Source organism: Zosterops lateralis (assembly GCF_965231275.1).
Source record: "Zosterops lateralis genome assembly, chromosome: 16".
Classification (NCBI taxonomy): domain Eukaryota; kingdom Metazoa; phylum Chordata; class Aves; order Passeriformes; family Zosteropidae; genus Zosterops; species Zosterops lateralis.
Genome location: NC_139776.1, coordinates 5,529,520 through 5,557,206, shown reverse-complemented (window position 1 = coordinate 5,557,206; position 27,687 = coordinate 5,529,520). Strand labels below are relative to the sequence as shown.

At 47.7% G+C, this 27,687-nt stretch overlaps 1 protein-coding gene across 2 annotated transcripts; it reads right to left on the bottom strand.

Moving 5' to 3' along the window:
* On the bottom strand, positions 1 to 27,292 carry SLCO4A1 (solute carrier organic anion transporter family member 4A1). Of its 2 annotated transcripts, XM_083873259.1 has the most exons (12): positions 27,258 to 27,292; positions 13,995 to 14,973; positions 12,655 to 12,745; positions 11,591 to 11,712; positions 11,175 to 11,286; positions 6,712 to 6,866; positions 5,858 to 6,053; positions 5,110 to 5,275; positions 4,342 to 4,514; positions 3,907 to 3,971; positions 3,248 to 3,396; positions 1 to 2,474 (listed from the first exon to the last, which is right to left on the bottom strand). In XM_083873259.1, the coding sequence occupies exons 2-12, from the start codon at positions 14,818 to 14,820 to the stop codon at positions 2,325 to 2,327; spliced, it is 2,205 nt and encodes a 734-aa protein (XP_083729385.1). In that variant the 5' UTR covers positions 14,821 to 14,973; positions 27,258 to 27,292; the 3' UTR covers positions 1 to 2,324. The 2 variants fall into 2 exon arrangements, with proteins under 2 accessions (XP_083729385.1, XP_083729384.1); XM_083873258.1 differs by lacking the exon at positions 27,258 to 27,292 and having other exon boundaries at positions 13,995 to 15,392.
* Positions 27,293 to 27,687: the final 395 nt, after the last annotated feature.

Genomic DNA, 27,687 nt, shown 5'->3' with positions numbered 1-27,687 from the left:
ATCAGACTGGGAAACATACTTCCAAATATTTTAAATTACCTGTACACCTAAACAGCCTGTTTATGGAACAGGAATGCCATTTTGCTGCTCACTAAAATCCTTGAAGTACCAGTTCCACAGCAACATTATAAATCCCAGGAGCTTTTGTTTAGATCTGGAAACAACACATTCTGATAAAGCTCATTTTATAAACATTAAAATTGCATTGCAATATCCATATATATATATATATATATATATACCCATATATATATATATATATAAAGAAAAACTTCAACCTTCCATAAATACATCATACATAAAATATGCTTCCAAAATACATTCATGCATTTCCCCATCTAAGATCCCTGCTTGTACCCAAAGTGTCTGAGCTGAGAAGGGCAAGGCCTGGGAACAGCCTTGTGTTTGCAGGTGGCTCCAAACCCAGGTGAAGATGTTGGGGTTAAATCCTGCATCAGTGGTTCTAATCCTGCCTCCCTAGAAAAAACAGAGCTCTCCTGCACACTGTGCCCCATCAAAGCTGCATCAGCTGCCCATCCACAAGCAGCCAAAAGCCACCATCCATCTCATCCTTATCACTTCTAGTTTTTCCAGCAGTTACTAGAGAGTGAAACCAAATCAGGGAATGGGTTGGGTTGGGGGGACCTTAGAGATGATTTTTTTTCAATCCCCTGCTGTGGGCAGAGACATCTTAAGCTGGACAGGTTTGCTCAAAACCCCACCCAGCCTGGCACTGAGCACTTCAGGAATGGGGCAGGGGATGCACAGTCTGCCCCAGCACTCAACAGGGGCTGGGAAACAAGGGCTTTGGAATCAGGAAGGTCACCATGTGGCTTTGGTGGAAGGGGATCTGTGAGTGGAAGAAGCTGCTTTCCTCCACCAACCTGAATATCAAGCACACTCCCAGCACCACCATCCCTGTCTGCAAGGGAAACAGCCCAGAGTCAGTCCTTTGCTAATGAAGGATCAAACGCCCACCCTGTGTCCATTTTTGAAAGCATAAATACACAAAATATACAAAAACATCTACAAAGTAATGCTGAGTGGGAGCTGGCACAGAGGAGGCACCAGTTCTGCAGCTCAGAGATGCAGGTCCTGTCCCCTGTGAGCAAAGTTACACAATGCAGGATTGCAGGGGCTGGCCACAGCCTCCCCTGGGGATGCACCTGCACCATGTGGCTGTGCAAACACTGACACACCGAGTACTAACCTGGCCTGACCTGCACTGAGAGGGAAACCACACTCACACATGCCCCAGTTCCACTTCTGCCCCTCAGAAAGGTCCTGATCAATACTGCAAGAGCACATTCAAAGGTCATTTTGGGAACGCTGCCCTCTGTCCTTCCAAGCAGGCCAGTTACAAGCCAGCACCCCCCTCCACAAGGCAGACCCAGCCCTCAGGCTACTGGTCTAGAGACAAATTAAATTCATTCCCACCTTTCCATTCACCCAAACCCACTGTCTTTACAGAACAATCCAAGAGAAACATTGCATAGAATTGCATCTCACATCTTCCCACGCCCAGCAAACAGCAAGAAGTTCAAGTTTTGCACAGTACATTACAAAAGGCATCACTTTTAAACAACACAAATAAAAATTAGAAAAAAAAAAAATGAAGTGTCACCACGGTGTAAACCCTGCAATGAGTGAGGCAGTGAGTGTACAGTGCTCAGCAGCTCTGGGAATGGCTGCCCATAGTGTACTGATGGATTTGCTAACCAAATCTCCTCTCCCAGTAGTAGGAACTTGCATAACGAGAGAAGGTGCTCCTGAACAGAGTGATTCTGTGTGTCACAGGGAGGAGGAGAACACTGCCAGGGCTGTCTGCTTTGCATGCAGCAGTTCAAGGGCCAGCTGACCCCTGTGCAGTGCAGACTGCAGGACAGCAGTGCTCCTCCCACACTTGGGAAGTCCCAACAGGAGTTTTGCTACAGTTGGCTTTACAATTGAGATATTCAATACAGTTGGCCCAGATCCTCTGGTGGTTTAAACCCCACATGCTCCATTGGAGTTACCAGTGATTACTTCCACGAGTGGAGAACATGGTCCTGGCTTGTCACAGACACAGAATAAAGCTACAGTAGCCCTTTCTTTAAATAAAATTAAATAACTGCACGTGGCACCAGCGCACAACTTTAAATGTGCTTCTGCCGTTAGGAAAATAGCAAAGCACACCAGTGGTTAATTAAATTATTTATCTCCAACTAAAAAAAAGAATAAAAATTTAAAATATTACAGTTGATTTAAAAACCCCTTTGTGAGACTGCATAATGTCTTCCTGTGGTATTTTTGAGGCTGAGAAAGTCCCTTGCATGTGGACAGCACTATAAATCCTCTTCAGCTGGCAGTGAAGGCTTGTGCTCCTGGAGGTCACTGGTGCCATTTTCAGATGCATCCGAGCTGCCTGGGGCTGACTCCGGGGCTGGGGGTTTGTAGAGTAAACAGGCCACTACAAAGAAGGTTGTCCCGAGGACCTGCAGCCATGGAGACACCCCATTACTCTCTGCTCCCCCCTAAAACCAGGTGCCCACCCCACATCTTTGCTGACCAAGCTTTGGGGAGGAGATTTTGGCCAGCCAGGGAAGCACACAGAGCCAGTGGGGGTAAAAATCTGAATTTAGCCAGCCCTATAGCAATGGGAATTTGGAAAAGTTCAGCCCCACGTGGACACCTGGAGCACAGTGCTGCATGAGCCTCCACTGCCTCATCCTTTTGCTGGAAGGCTTTTGAAAACCTCTTTATCACAGCAGCTGCTAAACACTACTGTCTAGGGCAAGCGCTTGTTTGGGAGCAGTTAAAATTATGGTTTTCTACTAATAAATAAAACCCACAGCTCTAAGCTCTCTTATTTTCTAGCAGTGACTGGGGAATGGTTATTTACAGCCTGCCCACAATGCCATCCCCCACTCTCACTAATACACTGCACTTAGAGATTTTACTCCATTTCTAGCAAAAATCACTTGGCTTTCTGTTGGAAGGAGATATTTCACATGGTGTAATAGAAGCTGTAAGCCTAGAAAATAATGGGAATTTAACAGAATGATGGTGTCTGGAGCACCATTACCTGATGAGAAGTAAATGGGGATTTTGCCTTTGCTGAGAAATTTCTTGTGTGACAATTTAATTTCATCCGGGGGTGGGCCAGATCAGGGCAACACGACTTTGTAAAATTCTTTCCCAGAGTAAAACATTGTGTCCTAAAGACCTGACTGTTTTATCAGGGAGTGGAGTTTAGCAGCAGCCTCACCTTGTAGACCAGTCCAGCGACGAGCATGTATCGGCTCATGGCTGAGTTCTGGTAAACGTAGCAGGAGCCCTGCTCACCACACTGGTCCTGCCAGAGCAGGCAGGATTTGTCAATCATGGATCCAAAGGCAATGGGGCCAGGGATGCCTCCTGTGGGCAGAGAGAGGGCACCTTCAGTCTGGGCAGCACTTACACACCAGCACTTGCAGAAAAGCAACAGGCTCTGCTGATACCACAATTAAGAGAACTCATCCTGCAGCATCCAGAGCCACCAGGTATCAAAAACATGCTGAATTTCAAGATCTGAGAGTCCAGCAGGTCTTTTGGCCATCCTGACCTACATGTTGCATGAGAGCCCAAAGAAACTCACAGGAACTTCAACACCTCTGCTCCTTTTCCTTAAAACAAGGGCAAACTGGCAGGACATTGAACCTCTGTCACCTGTGACGTGTTACAGAACCCTCCATTCAGTTTGCAAATCACATGCAAAGGGAATTAGGTTGTCCTGGATGACATCAAATGAAAGAAAGCATCCTCTTTTTCAGCAGTGTGTGTCCTACTCCCTTCTTTTCCAACCCAATGTGTTTTATTCTTGGGTGACATCTTGGCCTCCCAGAACCACCAGACCACTGTGGTGTGCAAATTCCCTCTGTTCCATACCTAGTGTTCGTACCACAATCCACTGGATCCCGAGTGCAAAGGACCTTTGTCTGTCAGAGACACACCTGGGGAAAAAAAGGGGTTTGTTTAAAAATGCTGCCAGGCTGCACCTCCCTGCTTCACAACTCCAGGTCCTCGAGTCCAACACACCTGAGACCTCCATCCCCTCTGGAGATCCAGGATCACCCTAGTGCAGTGTCCCTCCAGCCCTGCTGTAAATGTGTGCACCCCATGCCAGAGGGCAAAGCTTCCAATGCTGAAATTTCCCTTTCCAGCTAGACTGGGATAGGAATTAATCCTGATGTCTCCAGGCTGCCACTAACTCAGTGGTTCCCACCACACCTGTTCCACGCCTGATCCAGCAGGATGAAGCAGAGGGGAGGATATTGAGGCTCCTGGCAGTGCTGGCAGAGGGCAGGGCCATCCTGTGCTTACCTCAGAGTGGCAGTCAGGGCAGGAATGCTGCTCAGGAAGGTGAAGAGGATGACCACGAACATGAAGCACAGAAGCAAGGGCTTTTTGTCACAGGAGGAGGTGCATTTCCCTGCCTCTGCTGTGTCAGGGCCAGGCAGGAGGGATTTGTCAACACAGCTACACTCATGGTAGACCTGGGAAAGAAAGGCTGGTGAGGGATCTGCTGAGGAGAGCGTGGTGACAGTCAAAGCTTTAAAAACAAGAACTTCAGGGAGGGCAGAAAGTAGCTGGTTAGACACCCAGAATGAAGTGGAAATGAAGCTGCATTTTTGACACACCTCTGTTTCCAAACAGGTCAATTAAGCAAGGGAAATTAACTCTGCCAGGCAGCTGAGGATCACCTCTACCCTTCCTAAACCTTTGTCTGACTCCAGGAGCAATATGCTGGAAGGATGAGGCAGTGCATCATGTCCATACAAGACTCAAAATGAGCACTAGGACAGAAGTCAGGTGCTTACCAAGCTCCCTGCCTGCCTGGGTGATTTTCCACTGATTTCAGCACAGTTTGACCCAGAATGAGGCCAAGATGATTGGATCCAAGGAGAGAAGCAAAGCAGGGTGACCTCAGAGCACCTTCTGCCTCCATCTCACATGATACCTGAGAGCATCCACCCTGCCCTGGCTGACTTTACACTGATTTGCAGCAAAGCTCAAACCTTTTTCAGAGCTAGCCAAATCACTCCAGAGATGTGCCACCACCCTGCTCATCCACAGTGCTTTCAGACCTACCTTCTTGCCATTCCTGAGGTCTTCAGACACCTTCCTGCACCCAGCATGGCAGGGGGAGTAGTACATGATGTCATCAGTGCCACAGACAGGGCTGTAGTTCTCCTGCAAGCAGCCACACTGGGCATTGCAGGCTGCTGTCAGGTTGAGGTGCCCACCTGGCAAAGTACTGAGGGAAACACAGGAGCAGTCAGTGAGCAGCACAGGAGGAAATGGGGAGAGGAAGGGACAGTGGGAGTTACGATGGATCCCCAAGGAGCATAAAGCCAGGCTTGGGAAGGCTTTCTTCTCACCAAATTTTAACCATGACCTGCGGCTGTCTCTCCCACCAAGGGACTTTAAGTGACCAGCTCTTCCATTCAGAGAGCAGACTCCCACTTTTGGTCCAGTTTATCCCACTGGACAGAGATGGGGGTTGCTGCAAAGGCAGCTGAAGAGTGGAGCATCTCCCATGTTGGTCCTGCTGATCTTCCTTCCCTGACTAACTAGGGAGTCTCTTCCATAAACTCCATCTCACTGCAAAACTTAGGACACCCTTAGGACAATATCCAAAACAGATATTTTCTGTGTCTCACCCTCGATATCTGCCTGTAGGACTGACCAGACAGCAACTTGCACCCCCAACACATCCACACACATCTGCCACCAGCACTGTGTGTTTGAGTTATCCTTCTATTGGGACCAGAGCCCCTCAGGACAGACAGACAGACAGACAGACAGGCAGACAGACAGACAGGGTGGCTGTTGGTACCTTCCATCATACATGTGGGTTACTCCTGCCATGGGCATGTTGGGGCAGTGGATAAAAAAGACGAATATGGCCAGCAGACTTGACACTGTGCAAAGCAAACACAACTTGATGATTCCTGAGCAGCGCAGTTTAAATTTATTCACGAGGAATCCTCCCAGGAATGTGCCTCCCCCTCCAGCTGGTACGACCAGATAACCTGAAAAAGAGGAAAAAAACCCACAAGTGAGTTTAGAAATGTCAGCAAGGAGTTTTCAGGTTTGAATACATTAATTGCAGTGTATTTTGCATATAAAGGACCCCTTGTTTGCTGTGTGGTTTCTTGGTGGGAGTTCAGTGGATGTTCCTGTAGTTGGTGATCCTCTCTAACAGCTCAGATAATGTGCCATGAGCCTGGTAAGGCTTTTCCTACCCAGAGATCTTAAAACTGACTCTTTGAGGAGCACATCATGAGTGTTTATACTTGTTGGACACCATTCCTTGGTCTTTGTCATGGCACTTAGGTGAGGACCCTCCCAGTTTCTGACAAAATATCCCCCCCAGCTCTGACATCCCTCCTCAGAGGAAACGTTTAGCCAGTGTTTCCTGGTGATGCACTAGCAGGAATTACAATTATTTTGCCTTCCTCTAGAGGGTAACAGATGGCTACAGAAGTGACACATTTCCTCCTGATGTCACTAGATGCAGCTCTGGAAATGCACTGGGTGTAGGTGTGCTGATGGGAAATGATCCTATCTCACAGCTGAAGAGGATAACCAGTCCATAATTAAACTGCAAAGCATCTGTCTCCACTCTAAGCCAGCTAAAAGTGCTCTTCTGTTTGTTGGCAAAACATTGCAAAAACGTGGTTTCCTTACCAAAAAAGGTGGCAGCTTCAGAGGCACTTAAACTAAACTGAGATTCCAGGAATTTGGGTCCAAACGTGGACATCCCAGCAATGAGGGTCGCTTCGGTTGCTCCTGCCAAGCAGAGGAAGATGAAGGTGGGGTTCTTCAGAAGTAGCAGCACTGACCTGGGAAAGACAAATGTATTGGAATTGAATCACTGATTTCAGGCACATTTTGATTTCAGGTCTTCCAAGTCAGAAGGATCACAGGTAAGATGAGGCAGCACCCCCATCATCCTGCAACTCTCTGAAAGGAAAAACACCCAAAGGAAGCTTATTGGGGTTTGAAAGAGCTTTTCCAGTCAGTGACACAGAGATTGTATGTGAGTGGTGTAACTCACACTAAGGGCACCCATGACTTCCACATGGATGATTTCAGCAGTAATTTTCCAACATTTAGGGTCAGGCTGAGTACTTTCTCCTTTTAAATGGGGCAGTACTGAGAGGACATCACTCCTCACCAAATCTCCATCATTTCAAGGTTTATTAGTGCCTGTTGGCAGATATCTTGGGACTCCTGACTCAACCAAGAGAAGAAAACTTGTGCTACATCTTCACATACACAGGTTACTCGTGCAGCCACACTCTCAGAATAGTAACAACCTCTGAAAACCATGGATGTTTTGTAACTCATGGGAAATACCAAGCAAGCCTTTCTGTATGGAGCAAACAACAAACAACTCCAAGACACCTGAAAAACAGAAAGCAATCTTTCTGCCACAATCTAAGCCCAGTTCTACTTGAAGCTTAATGTATAAATTGAGTAACTCCATTTTATTTCGACCCACTGGGATTTAGGAAAGAGCTGCATATATGCCTGAAGAATTGCCATGTGTCATTTATATGCAGATCCAGCAACAATTCCATCCCTGAGATGCAGAAAGGCCCTCGGGCATAGGGAATGGTCTCAATTATCTCTCACTATCTCGGATATTGGACTAAGAGGACTGACTTTGCTTTGCAGGGGATGTTTTGTAAGGAGCTCCAAATTCTGCCCCCTGATTTCCCCTTAGTCAAGCCCAGATCAGTGCCACAGGTTATCCCATTTCTGGGATGGGCATAAATCCTGCAAGAGTGAGGCCATGGGATGCTCACTGAGCAGAAAGGCACAGCCACCACCTCCTGCTCTGGTGGAAATGTGAAATCAGATAAAACCTGCCTTGGTACAAGAAAGGGAGAGACACACTGAGGCTCAGAGTCAGCTTTATGCAACTTTACTCACATGAAGGGAAGAATTTCATTACATCAAAAGAACAAAGAAGCTGAAAGACAGAAATACCACACATTCCTACACTTTGATTACAGGGGGCTTTACACTGCCTAGCTCTTGGTATTAGATTACTGTACTATTTTATTCTCCAAATCTTTTTGACTGTGCTTAATTTGGAAGCATAAAGCCTACAATTTTAGTGAGAAAATGCTTGTAGATCTTGTGGCTGAGGCAAAAAGATGGACAGTGGCTTTACCTTTCTACAGAGGAGAGTTGCTCCCTGGCACTAGTGTGACTGTGCCCTCTGCCCAAAAGTTACAGGCTGGACTTGCAAGTAAGAAAATGCAAAGGAACTCCTTTCAGCACTAAGAATAAGGATTTACTCACTTTAATCTATCTGAAGACAGAAAATGTAGTAACGAGGAGCTATGGCACATAAAACCTCACCAAAGTCAACACAAACCTTTTTATTACATCAGACTTTCAACACACCCAGAAATCACCTAACTCTTGAATAGCCTTGGCAGTGCTCAGCAGCCAAAGGGAATTCAGGAGACCCAGAACTGCACAGAGAAGAATCCCACGACCTAAAAAAGCTTAAAGCCTCCAAGGGCACATACAGGAACTCTTTCCCACAGAATGGTTCTCTGACTAGGTTGGGACCACCTGCATGATCAGAGCCTGCTCCTCTGAGGAACACTGGCATGCCCAGGACCCCCCAGACTGTACCAGAGTACAGACACAAGGCTAAGGAGTCATTAATAAATGAATATTTATACAATTTTACAGTGTGTGAATGGGGGCTTCTCCAGCACAGAACGACACCTACTGTCACCAGCAGCAGGGGGGGGACAGAGGGCAGATAAACCAACCTCCCTTTGCAACGGGGGGAAGCTGCAGAAAAGCCATGAAATGGAACAGAGTCCCACCCTGCACCTAATCCAGGAGTGGTCAGTGGAATATTGAGCACAGCTCCTCATGTTGGAGATCAGGGCTTGCCAGGCCAGGGAGTGATCCTCACTAACTCCACCCTGCAGCTCATAGGGACAAAACCTCCTCTTGGTACAGCTCTGCATGCCCTCCCTTTGAATCCCCCTGCTCTGACAGAAGGGGCTACTCCATGAGAGCAATCATATGTAAGCAGAGAAAGGAAAATGCTGTTTTATCAGGCCTTTTCAACCCAAGAGTTAAGACAGAAGTGTCTCCAGGGCAGAGGATTAGGCTGTATGGGCTGCATTCCTGTAAGCTCCTGCTCTCAGGCAGCACTGTGAATGCAGCAATTCATTAACCTCACTTAGAAAGGATCTGATGGCACAGAACAGTATTTTATTTCACCACTATTTCTGCTTATCTTTCTGAGGCTGTTACTGCCCACACTGTGAGAAAATGTGTGGCACAATATCCCTTACAAACACAAAAGGAACAGTGAGTGTCCTTTGGCCTCACCCTCCAGCCTGGTCCACGTGTCCCCAAGAGCTGCACAGATGGGATCTCCTCTTTAATGCAAGTTTCCAGAGCAGAAAGCCTTGAAGGCACTTCCCTTTTATTAATCAAAACCAGGGACCACAAAAGTCTGTTGGGTTCCTGCTGTCAAACCACACTGCACTGGTCTGAATTGTCTGGTACAAGTTCCCACCTTTGGGTATTTGTTATTCAGAAACAAGATGTGCAAAGATGCTCCTGGAGGAGGATTGTCTCTGTTCTTGCTGTCAGACAGAGAAATAGTGGGAGCTTTGTTCCAGACAAGCAAGAAAAGCACTGAATTTCATCCCCCTCTATTGCCCCATTTGTGTTGGTTTTAGTCCCAGCCTTATCGTTATTTAAATGCAGGTTATGAATTCAATTTCCGTGAGGAGAACAAGCCACGACCTCGGAAAATGGCACCCAGTCAAGAATGCCATTTAATAACAGCACTGAAATCTGTTCAATGTAATATTCTTCATAAAACTGCCTTAACCCCTGCTAAACTTCCTACAAAGTCTCCAAGAATTTCAGATGGGTGTGAGGGGTTGTGTTGACACAACACAGCTCGACTGGTGCTGAAAATTCCTGTTCTGAGCACCTGCTTCCATCCTCCTCTGCCAGCACAACAAAGACCACAACTAAAGCTCAGTAGTGATTGTTGGCAGCAGCCTGGGGTTTGCCTTTGCAGGGAGCAGCCGTCACAAATGGATAAAATCTCCTCCCTAAACACAATCCTGGGAGAAATAATTAAAAAGAAAAAAAAAAGGAAGATCTCCTTATTGACTGCATGCTCCAAAATTAATCAATATCCAGGTATCTCTGCAACATCCAGAGCCTCTATGCCAGCTAACCCCAAGCAATAAATAAAGCAGCACCTCTCCCCCTGCCCTCCATTTAAATACAACTCAACGCAAAAAAAAAAAAAAATCATAAAATATTTCAAAAATCCGTAACAAAATTCTGTGGTTAAAAGATGGCATTTTATTTTGGCCCCTGCTTTGTTCCCATCCCAGAGCTGAGCAGCAGCTCAGGATTAAGCAAGTTGCTGTGTCACTGCCTTGCTGGAGAGATAAGAAGTAGTAATACATAAAAGGTGGCGGAAAGATGTGAAGGCAAAAGAAAAAAAAGGAAACCAATAAAAAAAGAGAACAGGAACTGAAAGTTACAGTGCAGTATATCTTGTTCCCTGGGTTTGGAATGGAGCTGTGAGAATCACAGGGCCTGTTTCATCTCGTTTCTCATTAAAAATGACAAAACAGGGATCTAACACAAGTAAAAATAGAGGAAAGGAATAAAGCCCCGAGGGGCCAGGGAGGAGGAGCTGTTGGAAACACGCAATTGGGCCAGGTGAGGCCAGGCAGAAGCAAACAGGCAGAAATAAAAATAATGCTGCTGGGGAGAGGGAGGGAGCTGACAATGCCTGGGCATCTCCCACCTCCTAAAGCTTGGCATCCAGACACTCTCAGCAAAACTCAAGTGTGTAGCACAGGACTGCAGGTGGACACGAGCTTCTGAAAACCCAGATGGGACTGGCCACTTGTCCCCTGTTCCCCCATGTGACCCCCAGCACCAGCTCTAGTTCAGCCTCTCTGCCAAGAGCTCCCAGACCTTCACAGGACCAGGTACTTTGAAAGAAAGTGTCATGGCTTGAATATGGGTGAAACCTTTGAGCTGGCAGGGCTGAAACGAAGCTCAGCTTGGGCCCATTACTCTCTCTCCCCTCTGTGGAGTGCTCCCTCTGTGTGGGGTGCTTTTCTCACCGAGGCAGATCTTTCACCGTTTTCCCAAAGTCCGGATCCGATGCTTTCTTGTGGCTCCCATCCTTCAGCTGATGAGCCTCTGACACTCTCATAACGATGTAGCGCTGGGACCCTGAGAATGAGAGGCAAAGGGAACAAGGAATGTGTCAGACACGGGATGTGGATGCTACTGGAGCCGTGGATTTGCAGAGGGGAAAACACAATCTGACATCCTCCCTCCACCAACAGCCGCGAGGGAGAAGCAGCAATAGAGGCAGATGGGAAGCCAAAGGGGTGAAATCCATTTAGGAATTACAACTTAAACACGGGAAGCTCTTCCTTTGCTCCCACGTGCATGAGGCTACACACATCCATGAGGATGGAAGCCCCAGGGCAAGCAGGAGCAAGGTGCAGCCCCGAGAGGAGGAGCCCCATACCTGGGAGGCGCTGGGGGTAGCCCAGGATGGGGATGGAGATGAGGAGGGAGGCGGCTCCAGCCCCCAGGAAGCCGATCCACCAGGCCCCCACCCACAGCGTGTTCTCGGGGGCGATGTCAATCCTGCAAGAAGAGAAGCCCAAGGGACACAAGGGAGAGAGGAGGTGGTTGGTTGGTTGGTTGGTTGGTTGGTTGGTTGGTTGGTTGGAGACAGAGCGGGGCAGCTCCGTGTGCCTCTCCCTGAGGCTGGCAGGGGATGGGGGTAATGGGGGGGACAGCCAAGGAAACTGAGTGATCTGATGGGCATGGCACGTCCACCATCCCTCCTGCCTCACCAGAGCACAACACTTCACAGGCCCAGGAAATAGCATCATTTCATTCTCATTTAATCTCAGGTTTGCACAGTCGCCTCACTCCTTTTAGCTGTGCTTTGAGGGTTGCCAAGATCCTTGTTCCACCTCAAAAACACCCTTTGCAAGAAAACTGGTGGAAAAAAACCCTGTTTCCATTTCTTCCCCTGGAAACCCATTTCCCCTTTATTAATCCATTCATCTGGTCTAGTAAATGGTGTCCCTGCCTATGGCAGGGTGGTGGGAACTAGATGATCATTAAGGTCCCTTCCAACCCGAAGCATTCTGTGATTCTGTGATCTACCCAAGAGCTCGTAAGGAAACAAGAATAAATTACAAATATTACAAAGCAAGGAGGGGCTAAGCATCCTGGTGAGATGACTGGGAGGGTGAGCAGCACTGCTGGGAGCACTACCTCATCAGGGAACTCATTCAAAAAATTCATCTGCTGCTCACAGCCTCATTAGCACAGGCAGTGCAGCGTGAGGAAGGATTTAAGCTGACAGGTTTGTCAGCAATTTCCCTCCAGCAGCAGCACTAATGCAAACCACCCTTCCAGCCTCCTCACCTGCAGACACACCACCCAACACCCCAGGCACACTTCCACCCAGCCACCAGCTCATTGCTCCAGATCATTGTTGTTATTTTTTTTCTACCCCAAAGGAAACACAGAGCAGAAAGGGAAAGGAACAAGATTTTTTTTTTAACGACTTACTCTCTGCCAATTTCAGTATAAATATTTAGAAACATTCCTCCTACCAGATAACCCGCTGCAGGCCCAAGGATTGCAGCAGTGTAGAAAACAGCTGAAAGGGAAAACAAGTCGTGTTAGACAACCAGCAGCACGTCAGCCAGGGATCCCCAGCCTGATTCCCTCCTGGATGCAGGATGCTCAGCCTCTGGCTGTCTCACACTCCTCCCCCTAAAAACCCAGATCACTCCAACAAGTTTTCCTCTCATGCTTCTGTTCCAGGGAAGCTTTTGCATCCAACCTGGGAAGTTTTATGGTATGGGGCAGGCAAAATTGGTTCAGGAATAAACCTTATTTATCAGGGATGCAGCTGATCCCTCTGCCACAGCAATAAGCAGCAGGATTCCCTCCCCACTGACAACACAAAATGTCTACACTAAACACAGCACCACTGGCACTTATTTCAGTTTACTGTTTAAACCACGACACACGGAAAGATCATCAACTTGCTGACAATAGCCTTGTGATCTCCTTCCCACGCTACACAGCCTTCTGATACAGCGTGGGCAGACTGATACATTCTGAAATTGCTAAAAGATCACCCTTTTGGCACTTTCATCAACAGGACTGTAAGTTCTTGGCAGCTGCTGAGTGGCCAGTGATACGGAGGGGTGAGCTGAGCCTCTTCTCTTGGCTGTGCTTTGCACCAGCAGTAGCTGAGCCAGCCCAGTGACCATCCCTGCTGTGCTGAGGCCTGAAGGGATGGTGATTTAAAGACTTAGGTTAGATATAAATGATGGTGATAAAACACTGGCACAGGCTGCCCAAACAAGTGGTGGATGTTCCATCCCTTAAAACATTCAAGGTCAGATTAGATGGGTCTCTGAGCTACCTGATTGAGCTGAAGGTGTCCCTTCTCATTGGACTAGATGACCTTTAAAGGTCTTTTTGCACCCAAATCATGGTGTGATTCTGTGCCTCCTTGCACGGATGGGGGTATGGCCTCATGGCTGTCTGCCAGTGATGCTCATGCCACATGGGTTGGCCCCATGCCAGGAGCAGGAGGTACTGCCCATCTCTACAGGGGGAGTCTCAGCTGGGTGTTTTCCCTCCCTCGTTTACCAGCTGAGAGAGGAAAAAGACCCAACTGAGCTCACAATTTTCTCCCTGGTAAATAATCAAAACTTCCCCAACAGCTGCCACATCCCTCTGACTTCCACCTCGCCCCTCAACAGGAACAAAAGACTGAGAAGTGTCGGGAAAGGTGCTCACAGTGTGGACTGGCCAAGGCAGAAGGACCATCACCTTCCCCTCTCATCACCCTGCTTTTGAAGGGCTGGAGCTGCCCTTTCAGCCCCACTCACCAATGTACACAGGGGAGTAGTTGGTCTTGACGTTTTCATCTAAGTAGGTGACGCCGAGCGTGTAGAGCGGCGTGGCTCCCATCCCGTGCAGGAACTGCCCCAGCATGAAGACAAACCTGTACCCCGAGAGGCTGGAGGCAGCCTGGGAGCAGGGCAGGCTCTGGTTCCCCCCGCAGACGCCCACCTGGGCCGCCGAGCGTGCCTCGTACTGGCCCGTGGTGAAGTGGGGCAGGGCGAAGAGCAGCGAGCCCAAGCCCATGACCAGCACCCCCCAGCCCAGCCAGCGGGGCTTGTGGCCGTTCCCCCCAAAGTAGCTGACGAAGGTGAGGCAGACGCAGGCGGCGATGTCGTAGGAGCTGGCGATCAGCCCGCTCTGGTAACTGCGCAGGTCGAAGCGGCGCTCGATGGAGGTGATGACCGTGTTGATGAAGCCGTTCACCGTCATGCCCTGCAGGAAGGAGGCCATGCAGAGGAAGAACAAGACCCCCTTGGATGTGTTGCAGGGCTGCAAGCAGCCAGGAGTGAAGCCCCCCCAGCCACAGGCCAGCTCCTCACCCTCATCAGACACGTATTTAATCCCTTCTTGGAGAGGCGTCTCCTCCTCTGCCGGAGTGGGAGTGCAGAGGGGCTGGGCACAGGAGTCAGAGGGGCTGGGAGCCCCCGAGGATGTGAGGCCATTGCTCATGGGGGTGCTGCAGCCATCCCTTCCACCCATAGCACCCAAGGGCTGGCCAGCCTCACCGGGACGAGGGGATGGGCAGGAGAAGTCGAGGGGCTGAGTGAAACAAAAGCCATTTTCTCTGGTGGAGTTCTGGGGCATTGCCATGAACGGGAATGCAGAGTCCAGAGGCAGGATGAGGTAGGCGGGCTGGTGGCCAGGGTGGCTCCGTGGGGCAGCGAGGACCAGCCTGTGCAGGAGATGCAATTTTCAGCACTTCAGTAGGGAGACGGTGAAGGTCTGAGCCAAGACCATTCTGATCTGTGCAAAGAGAATTTTTACATGCCTTTATATAAAACCATACTCAAATCCCACAAATATTCTTCTTTTTTTCTCTCTTTTTTTTTTCTTTTTTTTTTTTTTTCTTTTTAATAAGTATAATCATTTCACTGTGCAGTTCACGTGGTCATGTGCCTTCCACCATGGGATGTGTTGGTACCTCAGGCGTCAGGGCATTACTGACATTACAGAAATGAACAAAACATTCAAGAGCTTTAAAAGAAAAGCTCCTCTAAGGCACCACTGACTGAAGCCCCTTATCCCTCCTCTGAAAAAGACCTGGTGAGACCTCCACAAGCTCCATCCCCCTTCTTCCCCCTGCAGAGAACAGCCCACACAGCTACAAGTTTCTCAGTGCTAGAAGTCCTTTGGTCTCTCTTTCACACTCTGCCAATAACAGTTTATAATTATCCTGAAAAGTTTCCACAGTCAGATTGATTTTATTCCAAGCCCTCAGATCTGTTTACAACTATTCAGTAAAATCCTTTCTATAACTAATTAGACTACATGCCATTTCAGAGCAGGCTGGAGGGCAGAGGCAGCTGACTCTAACCTGATTACCAATGCAGACTGCCTTTTTTCACCCTGTTCCTGTGCACTGCAGCACCTGACTGTGCCAGCAGCCAGGAGTATTTTTCCTTAAATGCCTTTGGCTGAACTATAAATGATGAAAATAATAAGGTTCTCCCTTGAATACTGGTCTTAAATATGCAACAAATGCTAGGCGAGAACTGTTTTATTAGAAAGAATCCTCAAAGCATCCTCTAATTCCCAATAATTTTGCCAATATCTGTTCAAGAGGTTCCCACAAAAATGTTCCCCCTGAGATGACAGCCTCATCAGCATGGCAGAGGGGAAAAGGGTGTTTTTTTCCCTGATAAAATGAACTACGTTCAGATGGCTGTAACCTGGGAATTCTGCAGCCTTTGGTAAAGACTAATACTTATCTGTATGTTGCTGTAAAAAAATGATTGATATTTGACTTCCCTCTGCACCAGCAGGTCTTGCAGGCACTGAGGCAGGAGGACTGGGCAGAAAGTGATGGTCAAGCAGCACCAAGGTGCTGCTCCCACCCCAGAAGGGCAGAGGACATCCCATGTGAGCAACCAAATCTTAACTGTTCATGTCCGTTAGTGTTACAACACATCTGGTACTAAAAGTAGGTTAAACAAATTAGGTCCAACTTTCATTTGCAAATAATTTTATCTTAATTACCCTGTTGGGGGAGCAGAGTGCATGGACTATTTCTTATTTCAAGGTCCAGGTTTCAGCAGGGTATTGATAACAGGGCAGGGCAGGTGAGCCTGGCAGGCAGGAGGGCACTGCCTTGCTCTCCATGCTGGACTCCTCCAGGTAACTCCTACCTTAACTGGCTGAGTCAGGTAGGCAGGTAGTCAGTTACAGCCAGGTAACTTTGATGTGTAAAGTGTAAATGCAAAAAACAACTGCAGGGGTTGAAATTTTGCTGCAGAGACAGACTGCTGTAATGTGCTGGCACAAAAAAATGATGCCTTGGTGCAAGGCTCTATTTTTTCCACTTTTTCTGCCTCTCCAGTGTTCTTATGACTCTTACAGCTCTAAATTTGTTTCTCATCTTTGGATGCAATATTGGAAGCAATAAATAAGCCTGCCTTAGCACTCTGTTAAAGTCAGGAGTGATTATTAGGCGCTGAATCAGGCTCTAAGGGGCGGAATGGTTCATACTCATGTAAATCAAACGCCTCCTTGCACAGCAGCCAGGACTGCAGCTGCACCCTCCTCCTCCCTATCAAACTTGTATCAGACTCATGTCTGATGTTACACTTGACTGCACATGTAAAGAAGGTTTCTTGGCTGGGGATTGATTTTGCTCTCGCTGATTTCAGCAGACAGAAAAAGCACATCTCTGTTACTACCTGATATGCAAGCACGAGCCCTGAGCTCCCAAACTGGCCCAGCTTCACCCTGGAGGAAACTCTCCTTTAAACACTGGGATCTCTCCTTTGATACCTCATGAATTTATATTGATATTTTGGTATTTCATGAATCAGGAAAGAGATTACAGCTCTTCATCAAAGGTTTTATTTTCTTGGTGGCAGCAGTCTGGGCCACTGGACCCAGGTGACCACATCATCCCCCCCTTCAACTCCTGCCACTGTCAGTGAGAGTTAACAGAAAACAGGGTGAAGCACTTCCAAGAAAGCAGCCAGCCCTTCCTCCAGGCAGCAGATGTTTCCCCCCACCCAGAAGCTTTCTCAGCCCAACACCCCCTCCTGTACATGTCCCAGTGGAGCTGGGCTGATGGCTGGTGCCCAGGTGCCGTGGGCAGGGCGCCCACTCCTGCTCTGTGCTGTCCCCCGAGCTGCTTGGCATCTCTTGAAGTATTTATAAATTGGCTGTGACACATTCACTGTGGGTATCAGCTTTCACAGGAGCCATATGCCACTTTAGAGGACAAAATATAATCTTCAGGGGAAAAAAAAACCCAAGCAACTTCATGCACTTCCTAATCATTCATATTCTTCCAAGCCATCCATTTATTGCCTCCCATTCATCTCTGTTTTTAATGACTCAGCGGGTGATTTCTTGCTTACACTGAATCAGTCCCAATGCTATTATCTCTCTGCCATAGATTTCCTCATTTTGCTATTTTGCTGCAAAATTTCAACTTTTTTTTTTCCCCACTGTACAGCTGGTTCCAGAGTGCCAACATTATCGAGTCAACACAGCAGAAGTAGCAAGGCAATGAAAGCATATGATTTGTATTTCCTGATGAAATCTGTAAAGACTCACCCCCCCCAATAATATTTAGCATTAAATCAATAGTAAAACTTACAAGCATTTCATCAGGTGATCATTTAAAAAGTCATAGGACCAATTAAAAACATTTTGTATTTCTGCCAAGGACTGCGATGAGATTAATGTTGCAAATTAACTCATAACTGACATGCAAAATAATCCCATTTGCTGAAACATGCCCAATAATAGTTAATCTTCCCTTCCACGTTACAGTTTTTGACTTTTATATGGTATTATTGTGGCAAATAACATCTACACATAACTTCTGCTTTCCACAGCTGAGCACAGTTTATGAGCAGACTTAGTAGTTTTTCCAATTCTATTGCACACATGGAGATATTTCCTAATGAACAGGGGTAAAGGATTAAAAATCACCAGGAAGTGTACTGCAAAAAGGAGAGGAGCAGCCTCAGGCAATGCCCAGTGGCTGTGATGGGTCTCCTTTATTTTCCTCTGGGTCTCCTCTATTTTTATTTCTCTCAATGTGTGAGTGAGCCTGGACTTACTGATTCAAGTACTTAGAATCTGGGAAAGTCCACATCCAAGTAGCAAGCTCATATTGCTGCAGCAAGGGATAAATTCATCCGGGTTTGTCCATTTAACTTCTCTTGGTAACACACAGAGAATTTTCCTCGGAGAGTTTGGCTTCAGAGGATTAGCAGCACTCCTTCTGTCATGGCTGATAAACACCATATGGATCAAGTGTAATCCACTGGCTGCTTTAGGAGTGGGGAAGCCTCCCAGAAGTGAGATAAATCCACCTCCCAGTCCGGTGAACAGGGCTTGTCCTTAGGGCACTGGTTCAGTGCAAGGAGATAAAAGCCGGAATGGGATGAGTCACTTGTTCTGAGTAACACTGAACTCTTTTCCTGGCAGCTGAGGAACTTCACCCAGCTCACACCAAGTGTAACCCTTACATTTTTAGCCCACTTTTAAAAAGCATCCCTTTGTATCAGCAACACAGAGGATGCTGCTGTTGTGGGATTGGCACCAGGACCAGACTGGAGCCTTTGGAAAGCAACTCCTGAGGGAAGATCATGGTCCTGCACGCATGGAAAAGTTTCAGGAATGAGAAACATGCCCAGAGAGCTGCCAGCTGACCATGTACCAAATGCTGTACTCACCATCGGTGTTGCAGGGACAGATAGAGGATGAGGCAGAAAGCTCCCAGGAATGGGGGGCAATAGGAATATCCTGACCCACCCCTCCTGTCAGAGACCTGCTTTTACATGATTAGCCCTACTGGAGTCTGAAGCATGGAAAAGAGCACCAGAAACTGGCTTTGAATTATCACATGAGCGAGGACATATTTATAATTACATAAATTCCATATACTACAGCTTAGCACTCACAAACCCTTTGTATGTTTTCCAAGTGCTTTCCATTCACTGGGAAATTATTGCAATAATATGCAAGAAATCAGGAAGGTGGCTTGGATAATTTTCAATTAGCTGCTTGAAAATGCTTTGAAGATAAATCTAACCAGATTTTCTGAGTCTATTTACTTGTTCCAGCTTATCTGTGCAAATACAATTGGCTGCAGCTGCCTCAGACCATCTTTAAAAACTTGCAGTGCCAACCTACGGAGCAGATTTAACCCGGACGCTGCTTTTTGCCACAGCACAGATTAACCAGACAAAAGGGTCTTTTATGCTGTAATTCCTAACTCCCCCTCCCTAATGTCACTCTTGCTTTAATGTCTTTTTCCTACCCATACATTTGGCCACTGCTGGGAAGGTTTCCATGCTGGCACAGCGCTGTGCTCTCCATCACTGTCACTGCCCATGGAGCTGGGTGTTTCCAGATACACCACCAGCATTTTCCCAACCCCTAGCCCTGCATGGTGTTACTTTCCATCATTTGGATTCTTACAACACATTAAAGAGTGTTCTATATTCAGCACACTCTTTCTGCATGAGCTGCTGGTCAGCTCTTCCCATGGATTACCAGTTAGCTCCTGCAGCTGTCTCTTCTTTGTTTCCAAGCAGAAGATGCAGACTCAGACAAATCCTTTATGATGTAAGAAATTAAACAAAATGAGCAAAACCCAAATAAAGAATGTGAGCCGTGATCCTCTGGCGCTTCTAAAGATAGAAGCACTCAAATGCAAAAAAATGCAACATCCTGTGTTACACAACTCAAGGATGTTGTGCTCAGAACAGATTTATTTCAATAACATTGACATCTACCATGGTTTACAGGCACTTACACTTGTTTATCCTTATGGTTTGATCAACATGAAGGTAGAAACAAAACGGAAAACCAGATGGAATGCTACCATGAAACTACCTAGAACTTCACTTTTTCCTGAGACAATTGCCTTCCAGCCCCTCCTCTCTGCACTAAGGAGACTTTGTGGGGAAAATCACGTACCACAAAGTCATTTTGCTCTACCAGCCAAGGACAGACTTTAGCTTGAGCTTTCTATGACAAGTCCTCCAGCTCATCCCTGTGTTGGTGGGCTGGATGCCCACTCATTCATGTCCAACCAGAGCTCAGTGGAGCACATTAGAAGAGCTAAAATCATCACAGAAAAAGAAACTTGCTGCTCATCAGCATCTCCTGCAACACTCCCCACTGCAGTGAGCACAGGACAACACAAGATGGGCAGGTGGAAACAGAGCCAGGTGGGAGCATGAGAGACACAGCAAGGATACAGCTGAGGGAAGGGTATTTCCCCACAAACCCATTTGTTTTTTCTAGATCAGCAAGTAACAGCTCCCCCAAACAGCCCTGGGAGCACGAGCTCACCGGTGCACACCGCTTAGCCTGGATCTTGCTTAACAACTAGAGATGCTCCCTAATCCTCTTAGGTATTAGTCTCGAGATTCCTTCCAAGCAGGGGAGCAGCAGAGCCTCCCAGACAGCACTTAAATGAACTCACTGCTTGAAATGTGCAATACTTCAAAATGCAGTAGAACTCCAGCTGTTCTGCTTTGGTTATCCTCAGATTAGCACCTTGGAGGTCATTGCGGCGTGCAAAATGCAAAGTTAAATCACCTCCATTGCTGTGCCTCAGGTGACTCCCTAGGAAGCCATTCTGCACTAGGACTGCAATTTTTTGTCTCATAATGACTTGTTTAAAGCTAAGTACCTAATTTGTGTCCCTGTTGCAAGGAGATCATCACACGCCCTGAAGTCACAGAATCACAGAATGGTTTGGGTTGGAAGGGACCTCAGAGACCATCCAGTTCCTGCCCATGGGCAGGGACACCTTCCACTCTCCCAGGCTGCTCCAAACCCCATCCTACCTGGCCTTGGACACTTCCAGGGATGGAGCAGTCACAGCTTCTCTGGGCACCCTGTGCCAGGGCCTCACACCCTCACAGGGAAGAATTCCTTCCTAATATCTAACCTAAAACTACTTTCAGTTTGAAGCTATTCCCACTTGTCCTATCACTCCACGGCCCTGTAAAAAGTCCTTCTTCAGCTTCCTTCAGGCACTGGAAGGGGCTCTAAAGTCTCCCCAGAGCCACATTTTCTCCAGGCTGAACAACCCCAGCTGTGAGGGCCTGTATTCCCAGCAGAAGTGCTCCACCCTCAGTCTTCTCCCTTGTGTCCACAAGGATTATTTTGTGTTGCCAAATCACCCATTATTGCAGATATGATCTGGAAAAGGAACAGGTACACAATCATATTTCTGTTGGATTAGCTGAGGATATTACTCCAAGCTTATTCTGGCCTCATGTTGGCTACCACAACAGAAACAATATTTGATCTAGCACAAAGCCAGATGGTGCAAACTTAACCCATTCAGCACAAAGCCGATGTGGCACAGGGAATTTGGCCCAGCACTGGCACAGGCTCACATGGCTGTAAGACTTCTGACATGGCATCTGCAGCCTCTAAGTTTCCCAATACACAGTATTCCCTATCCAGCTCCTAAAGATGAGCTAAACAGGCATCACACTTCATTTTATTTCATACTTTTAGATAAACAGAATGTCAGCTCACAGCTAATTTGCATTTGCTCATGCAATACCCTAGATGTTGACAGACTGTGGTATATTGGGGGATTTCTTTGAAGAGGGCAGATCCCTATTTGTGTCATCGAGAGGAGATGATGAGCACTTTCAAAGGGATGACTTCTCTTCATTCTCTGACTCAAAACCCCAGACAAGTACCACAACCAAAAATTAGAGCAGCACTGAGGTGAAGGGCAGGAACTCAGGGCCAAAGGGGAATTGGGGCAGAGCAGATCAGCACTGGGCAGCATGAAGAGCTGCTGACCACTGCCACCAAGGATGGGTGGGAAGAAGCCAACCTGGCCTGCTGCTTCCCTTAGAAACCTCAGATTCATTCCAATGGCAACTCCTTGTACTGCAAGTTGCAACAGAGGGTGCAGCAACATCTCGTGCAGAAAGCACTGAAAATCTCAAGCATGGCCACAAATCACAAGGGACTGTAAATGGGCAGGTGCATCCTGGCTGTGCTGTCTGTGGCTGCTGGCTTCTCCCATGGCTGGATGCCTCTAAATAAATAAATAAAAATCCCCCCTGATCAGAAGAGGTGAGACTCCACTGACTCCTGTGAGAGGTGGAAAAATGCTGAGCCATAAAAAACCTCTCTGAGAACCCCAGCTCAGTATGAAACAGCAATTCCACACACACACACATCAATATCCACACTAAGGGACAGAGAAAGAGGTGTTCAGAGGTGAGTGCACACTCCCTGCAAGCACCACAGGCTCTGCAGGCTGCCCCTCTTGCAGGCTGGCATGTCCTTCATTTGATAGTGCTCAACCAGGTCAGCAAGTCATTCCAACTGCCAGGGAGCAAATTGGCGCCAAATGGTGTTTCTTCCTGCAATAAAGGAATAAACAGGCACATAATGTTCCCACTGTCAACCCCAAACATCTGCTGGACTCAGAGGGGTTTGCTGGCCATGAGCAGTGAGGACACACTTGCTCTGCTTTGCATTCTCCCCTTTCTCATGCACCAGGAGTCACAGACTTGGACAGAGCTGCTGGAGGATGGATTTACTTGGAAATCTGGAAACTGCCTTCAAGGGATTCCCCCTTCCATCCAGCAGCATAGTGTGGCTTCCATTTCTGGGTCAGGAACTTTTCCACTTTCCTTGGTAAGCACCTGCTCACATCCTACAGCCCCCACACCACGAGAAATGGACACAGCAGAATAACCTTGTCCTCAGCCATCAGCTCAAGGAGGTCACTGAGGACTGAGTTTGACCCTAAGAAATGATGGTCCTGATCATTCTGCTAAACCAGGGTGGTGTTTGTTCACACAAGGCATCCAAGCAGGGCTCTCAAGGTCACTCCAAGAGAGCAACAGGGAATTCAAGGGAACAAAAACTGGCTGGTTCGTGGTAGCAGGGAAACTCTTTTTATTGCCTCTTGAAAAAAAGGCAGTATTTCAAAATTTAAATTATTTAAAAACAAGAATATTGGAGACAGGTAATCAGTGTATCACAGCCTGGTTACCTACTTTTCACTCTTTTTAATTCACTTTCTCCAAATTAAACTCTTTTCAAGGTTTACTGCCAAATAAAAGGAGAATATGCAACATTAAAGTGATCACAGGTTACTCAGGATTATATGGGCACTCCAGAAAAGGCTGAATTTGCTATAAACAAGACCCACATCTGGCTCAAAGATCTAAATTCTCAGTGACTGAATTCACTCCAGCAATCCAAGGAGACCACAAAGTAGCTCTGAAAGGTGAGGAAATCCCATTTTTTCTGGGAATTCTTATGCTAACATAAAGCTCTGCTGCATCTGCCCTGGGCAAACCCTTCCAGCCCAGGCAAGGTGGAGCAGCCTCATCACTGCTCTGACTGGCTCAGATCTACTGACTGTAGATTCTGTTTTCTACAGGGTTTTTAAAGCAAAAGAATATTGAACTAAAATTTCAAATCTGATTTATTTGGAATACGACAAGGTAAAAAGATTGACGTAGTTTTTTCAAGGAGAGGCTATGAGAGAAAAAAGTCTAAAAGAGTTCAAGTGCTTCAGATATTTTGGAAACTTTTTATTTCTGTGTCATGGGTCACTACCATTTATCAAAACTCTAAAATCTAAATATATTTTTTTAATCTCTTAATCCCATCTAGATAAATAGACTCCTATCACAAAGGATATCCAAAGCACTTGAACTGACAAATATAAAGCTATAAAAATGCCAAAAAGTAATTTTTCTTGGATTTTTTTCAGCCAGAATATTACAAAATCGAAGTAGTTTTTTAGGGAAAAAAGTGTTTGATCTTGCTTTCTCAACATGAAAATGACTCCCTAACTCCTTCAAACCATCAGCCACAGTTAAACAAAGCTCATCAGCATTTCATTTTTTTTCTTGAAGCAACCCAAGCCAAGCTCTGGAAGTTCCAGTGACTGAAGATTATTGATGCCATAAAGCAACATGCCATTAACAATAGCAATTAAACTCAGTTTTAATGAAACTCTACAGATGTCAGTGAAATAGCACAAGAGAAGAAAGGGGGCTTCACTGCTCCAAGAATTTCAAGAGCTGCTGGAAAGGCTCAGGAGTTTGCTGAACGAGGTGAACCAGAATAAACAGAGTATTTCCCAGTGCTAACACATGCCCACTGCTCGAGCTCATTTACAATCCAGAGGTGGAACAACACTGGTTTTGGCAGCAGCAACACTGCAGAACCCCAGGTTCAGGGGTACTTCTGCCTGAAGAGAGATTTAAGGTTAGAACAACACTGCTCTGCTAACATTAAACACTTCACTGCCTCATCACATCCTCTCCTCTGTACTGGAGAGAGCTCTGACACAAAATCCACTAAAGTTAGCGGCCCTCTCTGAGTGCTTGTCCACAACCACTTATCCCATCTGCTGAAGGAGGATGGATGCTTTTGTCTGGGACTCATAAAGCAGATGAAGTCTGTGCCCTCTGTGGGAGCGTTTTCCCCAGAACGTGCGTGCAGAACTCTTTGTTCTCTGCTCCCGCCGTCCGGCCCTGCGCTCGCACGCCACGAGGTCACCCAAGGCCAAGATGGAACAAAACTAATTCTGTGCTGGGGAGGTCTAGCAATAAATCAGTTTTGAAAAGGGAGAGTGGCTGCAGGAGAGGAGATCCCACAGGCAGAGAGGGATGGGATAGCTGGGGACAGGTGCAAGGAGAGCCACTGACCTGCAGACAAAGCCCCTGGTCCTGCCCGTGGCGTGCTCTGGGCTGATACAGCTCCCAAAATCTGCTCCTCTGCACAAGGATAAGCCCCTCACCAGCCCAAGACAATGCAATTTTTAACTGTGCTGGGGAAGCACAGCATCCTTCAGAGTGGCCAGAGAAACCCAGGCTGATGCATTTCAGGGCTGCTCACACCAGCCTGTGCATGGTTGGTAACTCTTATGTGTTGCCTTAACACAGTGACCTCAATTCATTAAGCACAAAATCCAAAGGGGGAACCTTTCCCCTGAAATCATACCCAGCATCTCACTAACCCACCGGTAAAAAGCTGCCAGCTCTGTTCCGTGGGTGCAGAGTCTTGCAAAACTTTTCCACCGTTCACTGGGATTATGCAAGATACAAATGTCCCAGGCTCTGAATAACCAACTTACAGGCAGCACCTCAAGGAACCACATGAGGAAGACAAAAAATGGTAAAGCAGAATGTATGGCATCCTGCACATGGGCACCTTCATCTGTGCAGAGGGAAGGTTCCGGGCTTGGTACACCCCAGTTAAATAAAGAAAAGCAAAACAAGTGCTCAGTGATGCTTTTTTGGGGTGGACTGAGCAAAATGAGCAGCATAAAACAGAGCCACAATTCCCTGCTGCTGCAGGGTGTAAAGCCCCAAATGGGAGGGCAGGATCCTCCCCAGCATGCTCCGTGCTGCAAAGACATGCACAAAAAAACAACAAACAAACAAACAAACAAACAAACAAACAAAAAAAAAAAAAAAAAAAAAAAAAAAAAAAAAAAAAAAAAAAAGATTAAAACTGCCTGGAGGAGTTTTGCAGTCATGAGGCACCGAGCAGCTGGATGCTGATCTCCCTAAGCCGGTGGGTATTTCTTTTGTTAGTGGCTGATCCCATCTTCCCCTTTGCCTGCAAATCTCTAATCTCTGCACAGACTTCCAGCGAGCACTTGCTCAGGTAGTTCCACTGGCCAAGAATATCCATCCCTGGCAGGAATCGCTGCTTCCCAGCCTCATCTCTCATCCCTGGGTCACACGCCTGTTTCTGCCACTGTCACCAAGGGGGTTTGCCCCACAGGGAGGAAAATTTAAGGGAATATCAGTGGAGTGGGCACTTCCCAGGGCTCCAGGTGGCACCTGTGACACCTGGCCAGGCTCTCCAGTCACCGCAGGGCTCTGATGGGGTCCTGGCAGGGCAGGTGGCTCTGACCTGTCCCCCCCAGCCCGCCCAGAGCACAGAGCTGCTCCTCCACTTCCCGACTACTTTTGGCGTTTGCAAGCCAGACTTCTTTGCATATAAATAGCTACATTTTTTTTTTTTCCTTTTCATTATTTGAGTAACCCACTCCCCCCGCAGTTTCATCCTTTCTCACGTTCACAAGCGCTCTGACACACTTTTTCTAAAGATCTCCTTTGTGTTCATTTCTGACTCAAACGCTATTTTAAGGTGTGTTTTTACAACCGAGTGGCGCTACAAAAAGTAAGAGCCCAGAAATATATATGTGAATATATTTATATTAATATATATATATATATAAAGAGGTGCCAGGCAGGGATAACTTCAGGTTTGTACTGTGTTGCCTGGGAAAATCAAACAGCCTGTAAAATGGCAATAAAACGTTAATGCAACAAACTCATGTGATTAAGGTCCACTTGTGCTTTTCAGGCTCTCAGAGCTGAAAAACATGGTTTTATTATAGCAGCTTTTGATTTGTATCATCTGAACAAATGGGTTATAAAAGTAATACAGAACAAAAGTAATATAGAACAAAAGTAATATAGAACAAGCAACTAAACTGCTCCGATTCCCCCCAGCATCCTGCCCGCTATAACTTCACTTCTGTTCCGGTCAAACGGGGATTAATTTATCATTAACTTTACATTTTTTGTTGTTGTTGTAAGGATCCTGCCACGCCACTTTACTACCTCGCCTGACTTTCTATCTTTTCTCAGCATCTTTTAAATTTTGCATTAGAAGAAAAGGAAACCCCCAAACCGCAGTGATTCAGCCCGAACACGGTCCCAGGCAGCAGCAGCAGCATCAGCCCAGCCTTGCAGCATCCTCTGAGAGCAGCGCAAAGCGGAAACCCCTCAGTCACCCGGGCCACGCCGGTGACTCTCCTCCCCGCAGTGACATCCCCCGGGCTGTTCCCAGCGCTGTGACCACCGCGGGCCCGGAGAGCGGGGTGAGCCCCTCCGAGCCCACCGGGAGCGCCGCATCCCCCCGCCCATCCCCGCGCCCTCGGGGGGCACCCGCCCGGCACGTCCTGCCGAGGTGGGGAGACTCTCCAGGAGGCACCCCCCGATGTCTCATCCCTCCCCGCAGCCCCTGCCCTGCCCGGTGCTGTGCCCGGTGCCCGGTGCCGGTACCTGCCGCCGCCGCCGCCGCCCGCGCTCCGCCAGCGCCGCTCCGCGCTCGGGGCCGGGGCGGGCACTTCTCTGATGGACAGACGCCTCCTCCAATCACAGGGGACGCCGCCGCCCGCCCGGCCAATGGGAGGGGGGGAAGTGAGGCCGAAGTGAAAGCGAGGAAAGGCAGAGGATGCGGCGGGAGGGAGGGACGGAGCGGTGCGGGCACGGGGAGCGGGATGGGAGCGGGGAGAGGGACGGGAAGGGCAGCCTCCTGTGTCAAGGGGCAAGGAAAGGGCGGGGAGGGGTGGTGGAGAGAGAAGAAGGGGGGTAAGGAAGGAGGAGGGGTAGGGATGGGGGTCAGGGCTGCGGCATCGCATCGAACTCAGCTCATTTCTCCGCCCCCCGCGCACCTGCGGCCAGGCTCGGGCTGCCCAGCCTCGTCCGGGGC

Coding starts and splice junctions, on each gene's coding strand:
- SLCO4A1 (XM_083873259.1), bottom strand. CDS start 14,820: ATGGCAATGCCCCAGAACTCCACCAGAGAAAATGGCTTTTGTTTCACT. Junction 12,746..13,994: donor CTACTCCCCTGTGTACATTG/GTGAGTGGGGCT, acceptor TTTCCCTTTCAG/CTGTTTTCTACACTGCTGCA. Junction 4,515..5,109: donor ACCTCAGGAATGGCAAGAAG/GTAGGTCTGAAA, acceptor TTTCTTTCCCAG/GTCTACCATGAGTGTAGCTG.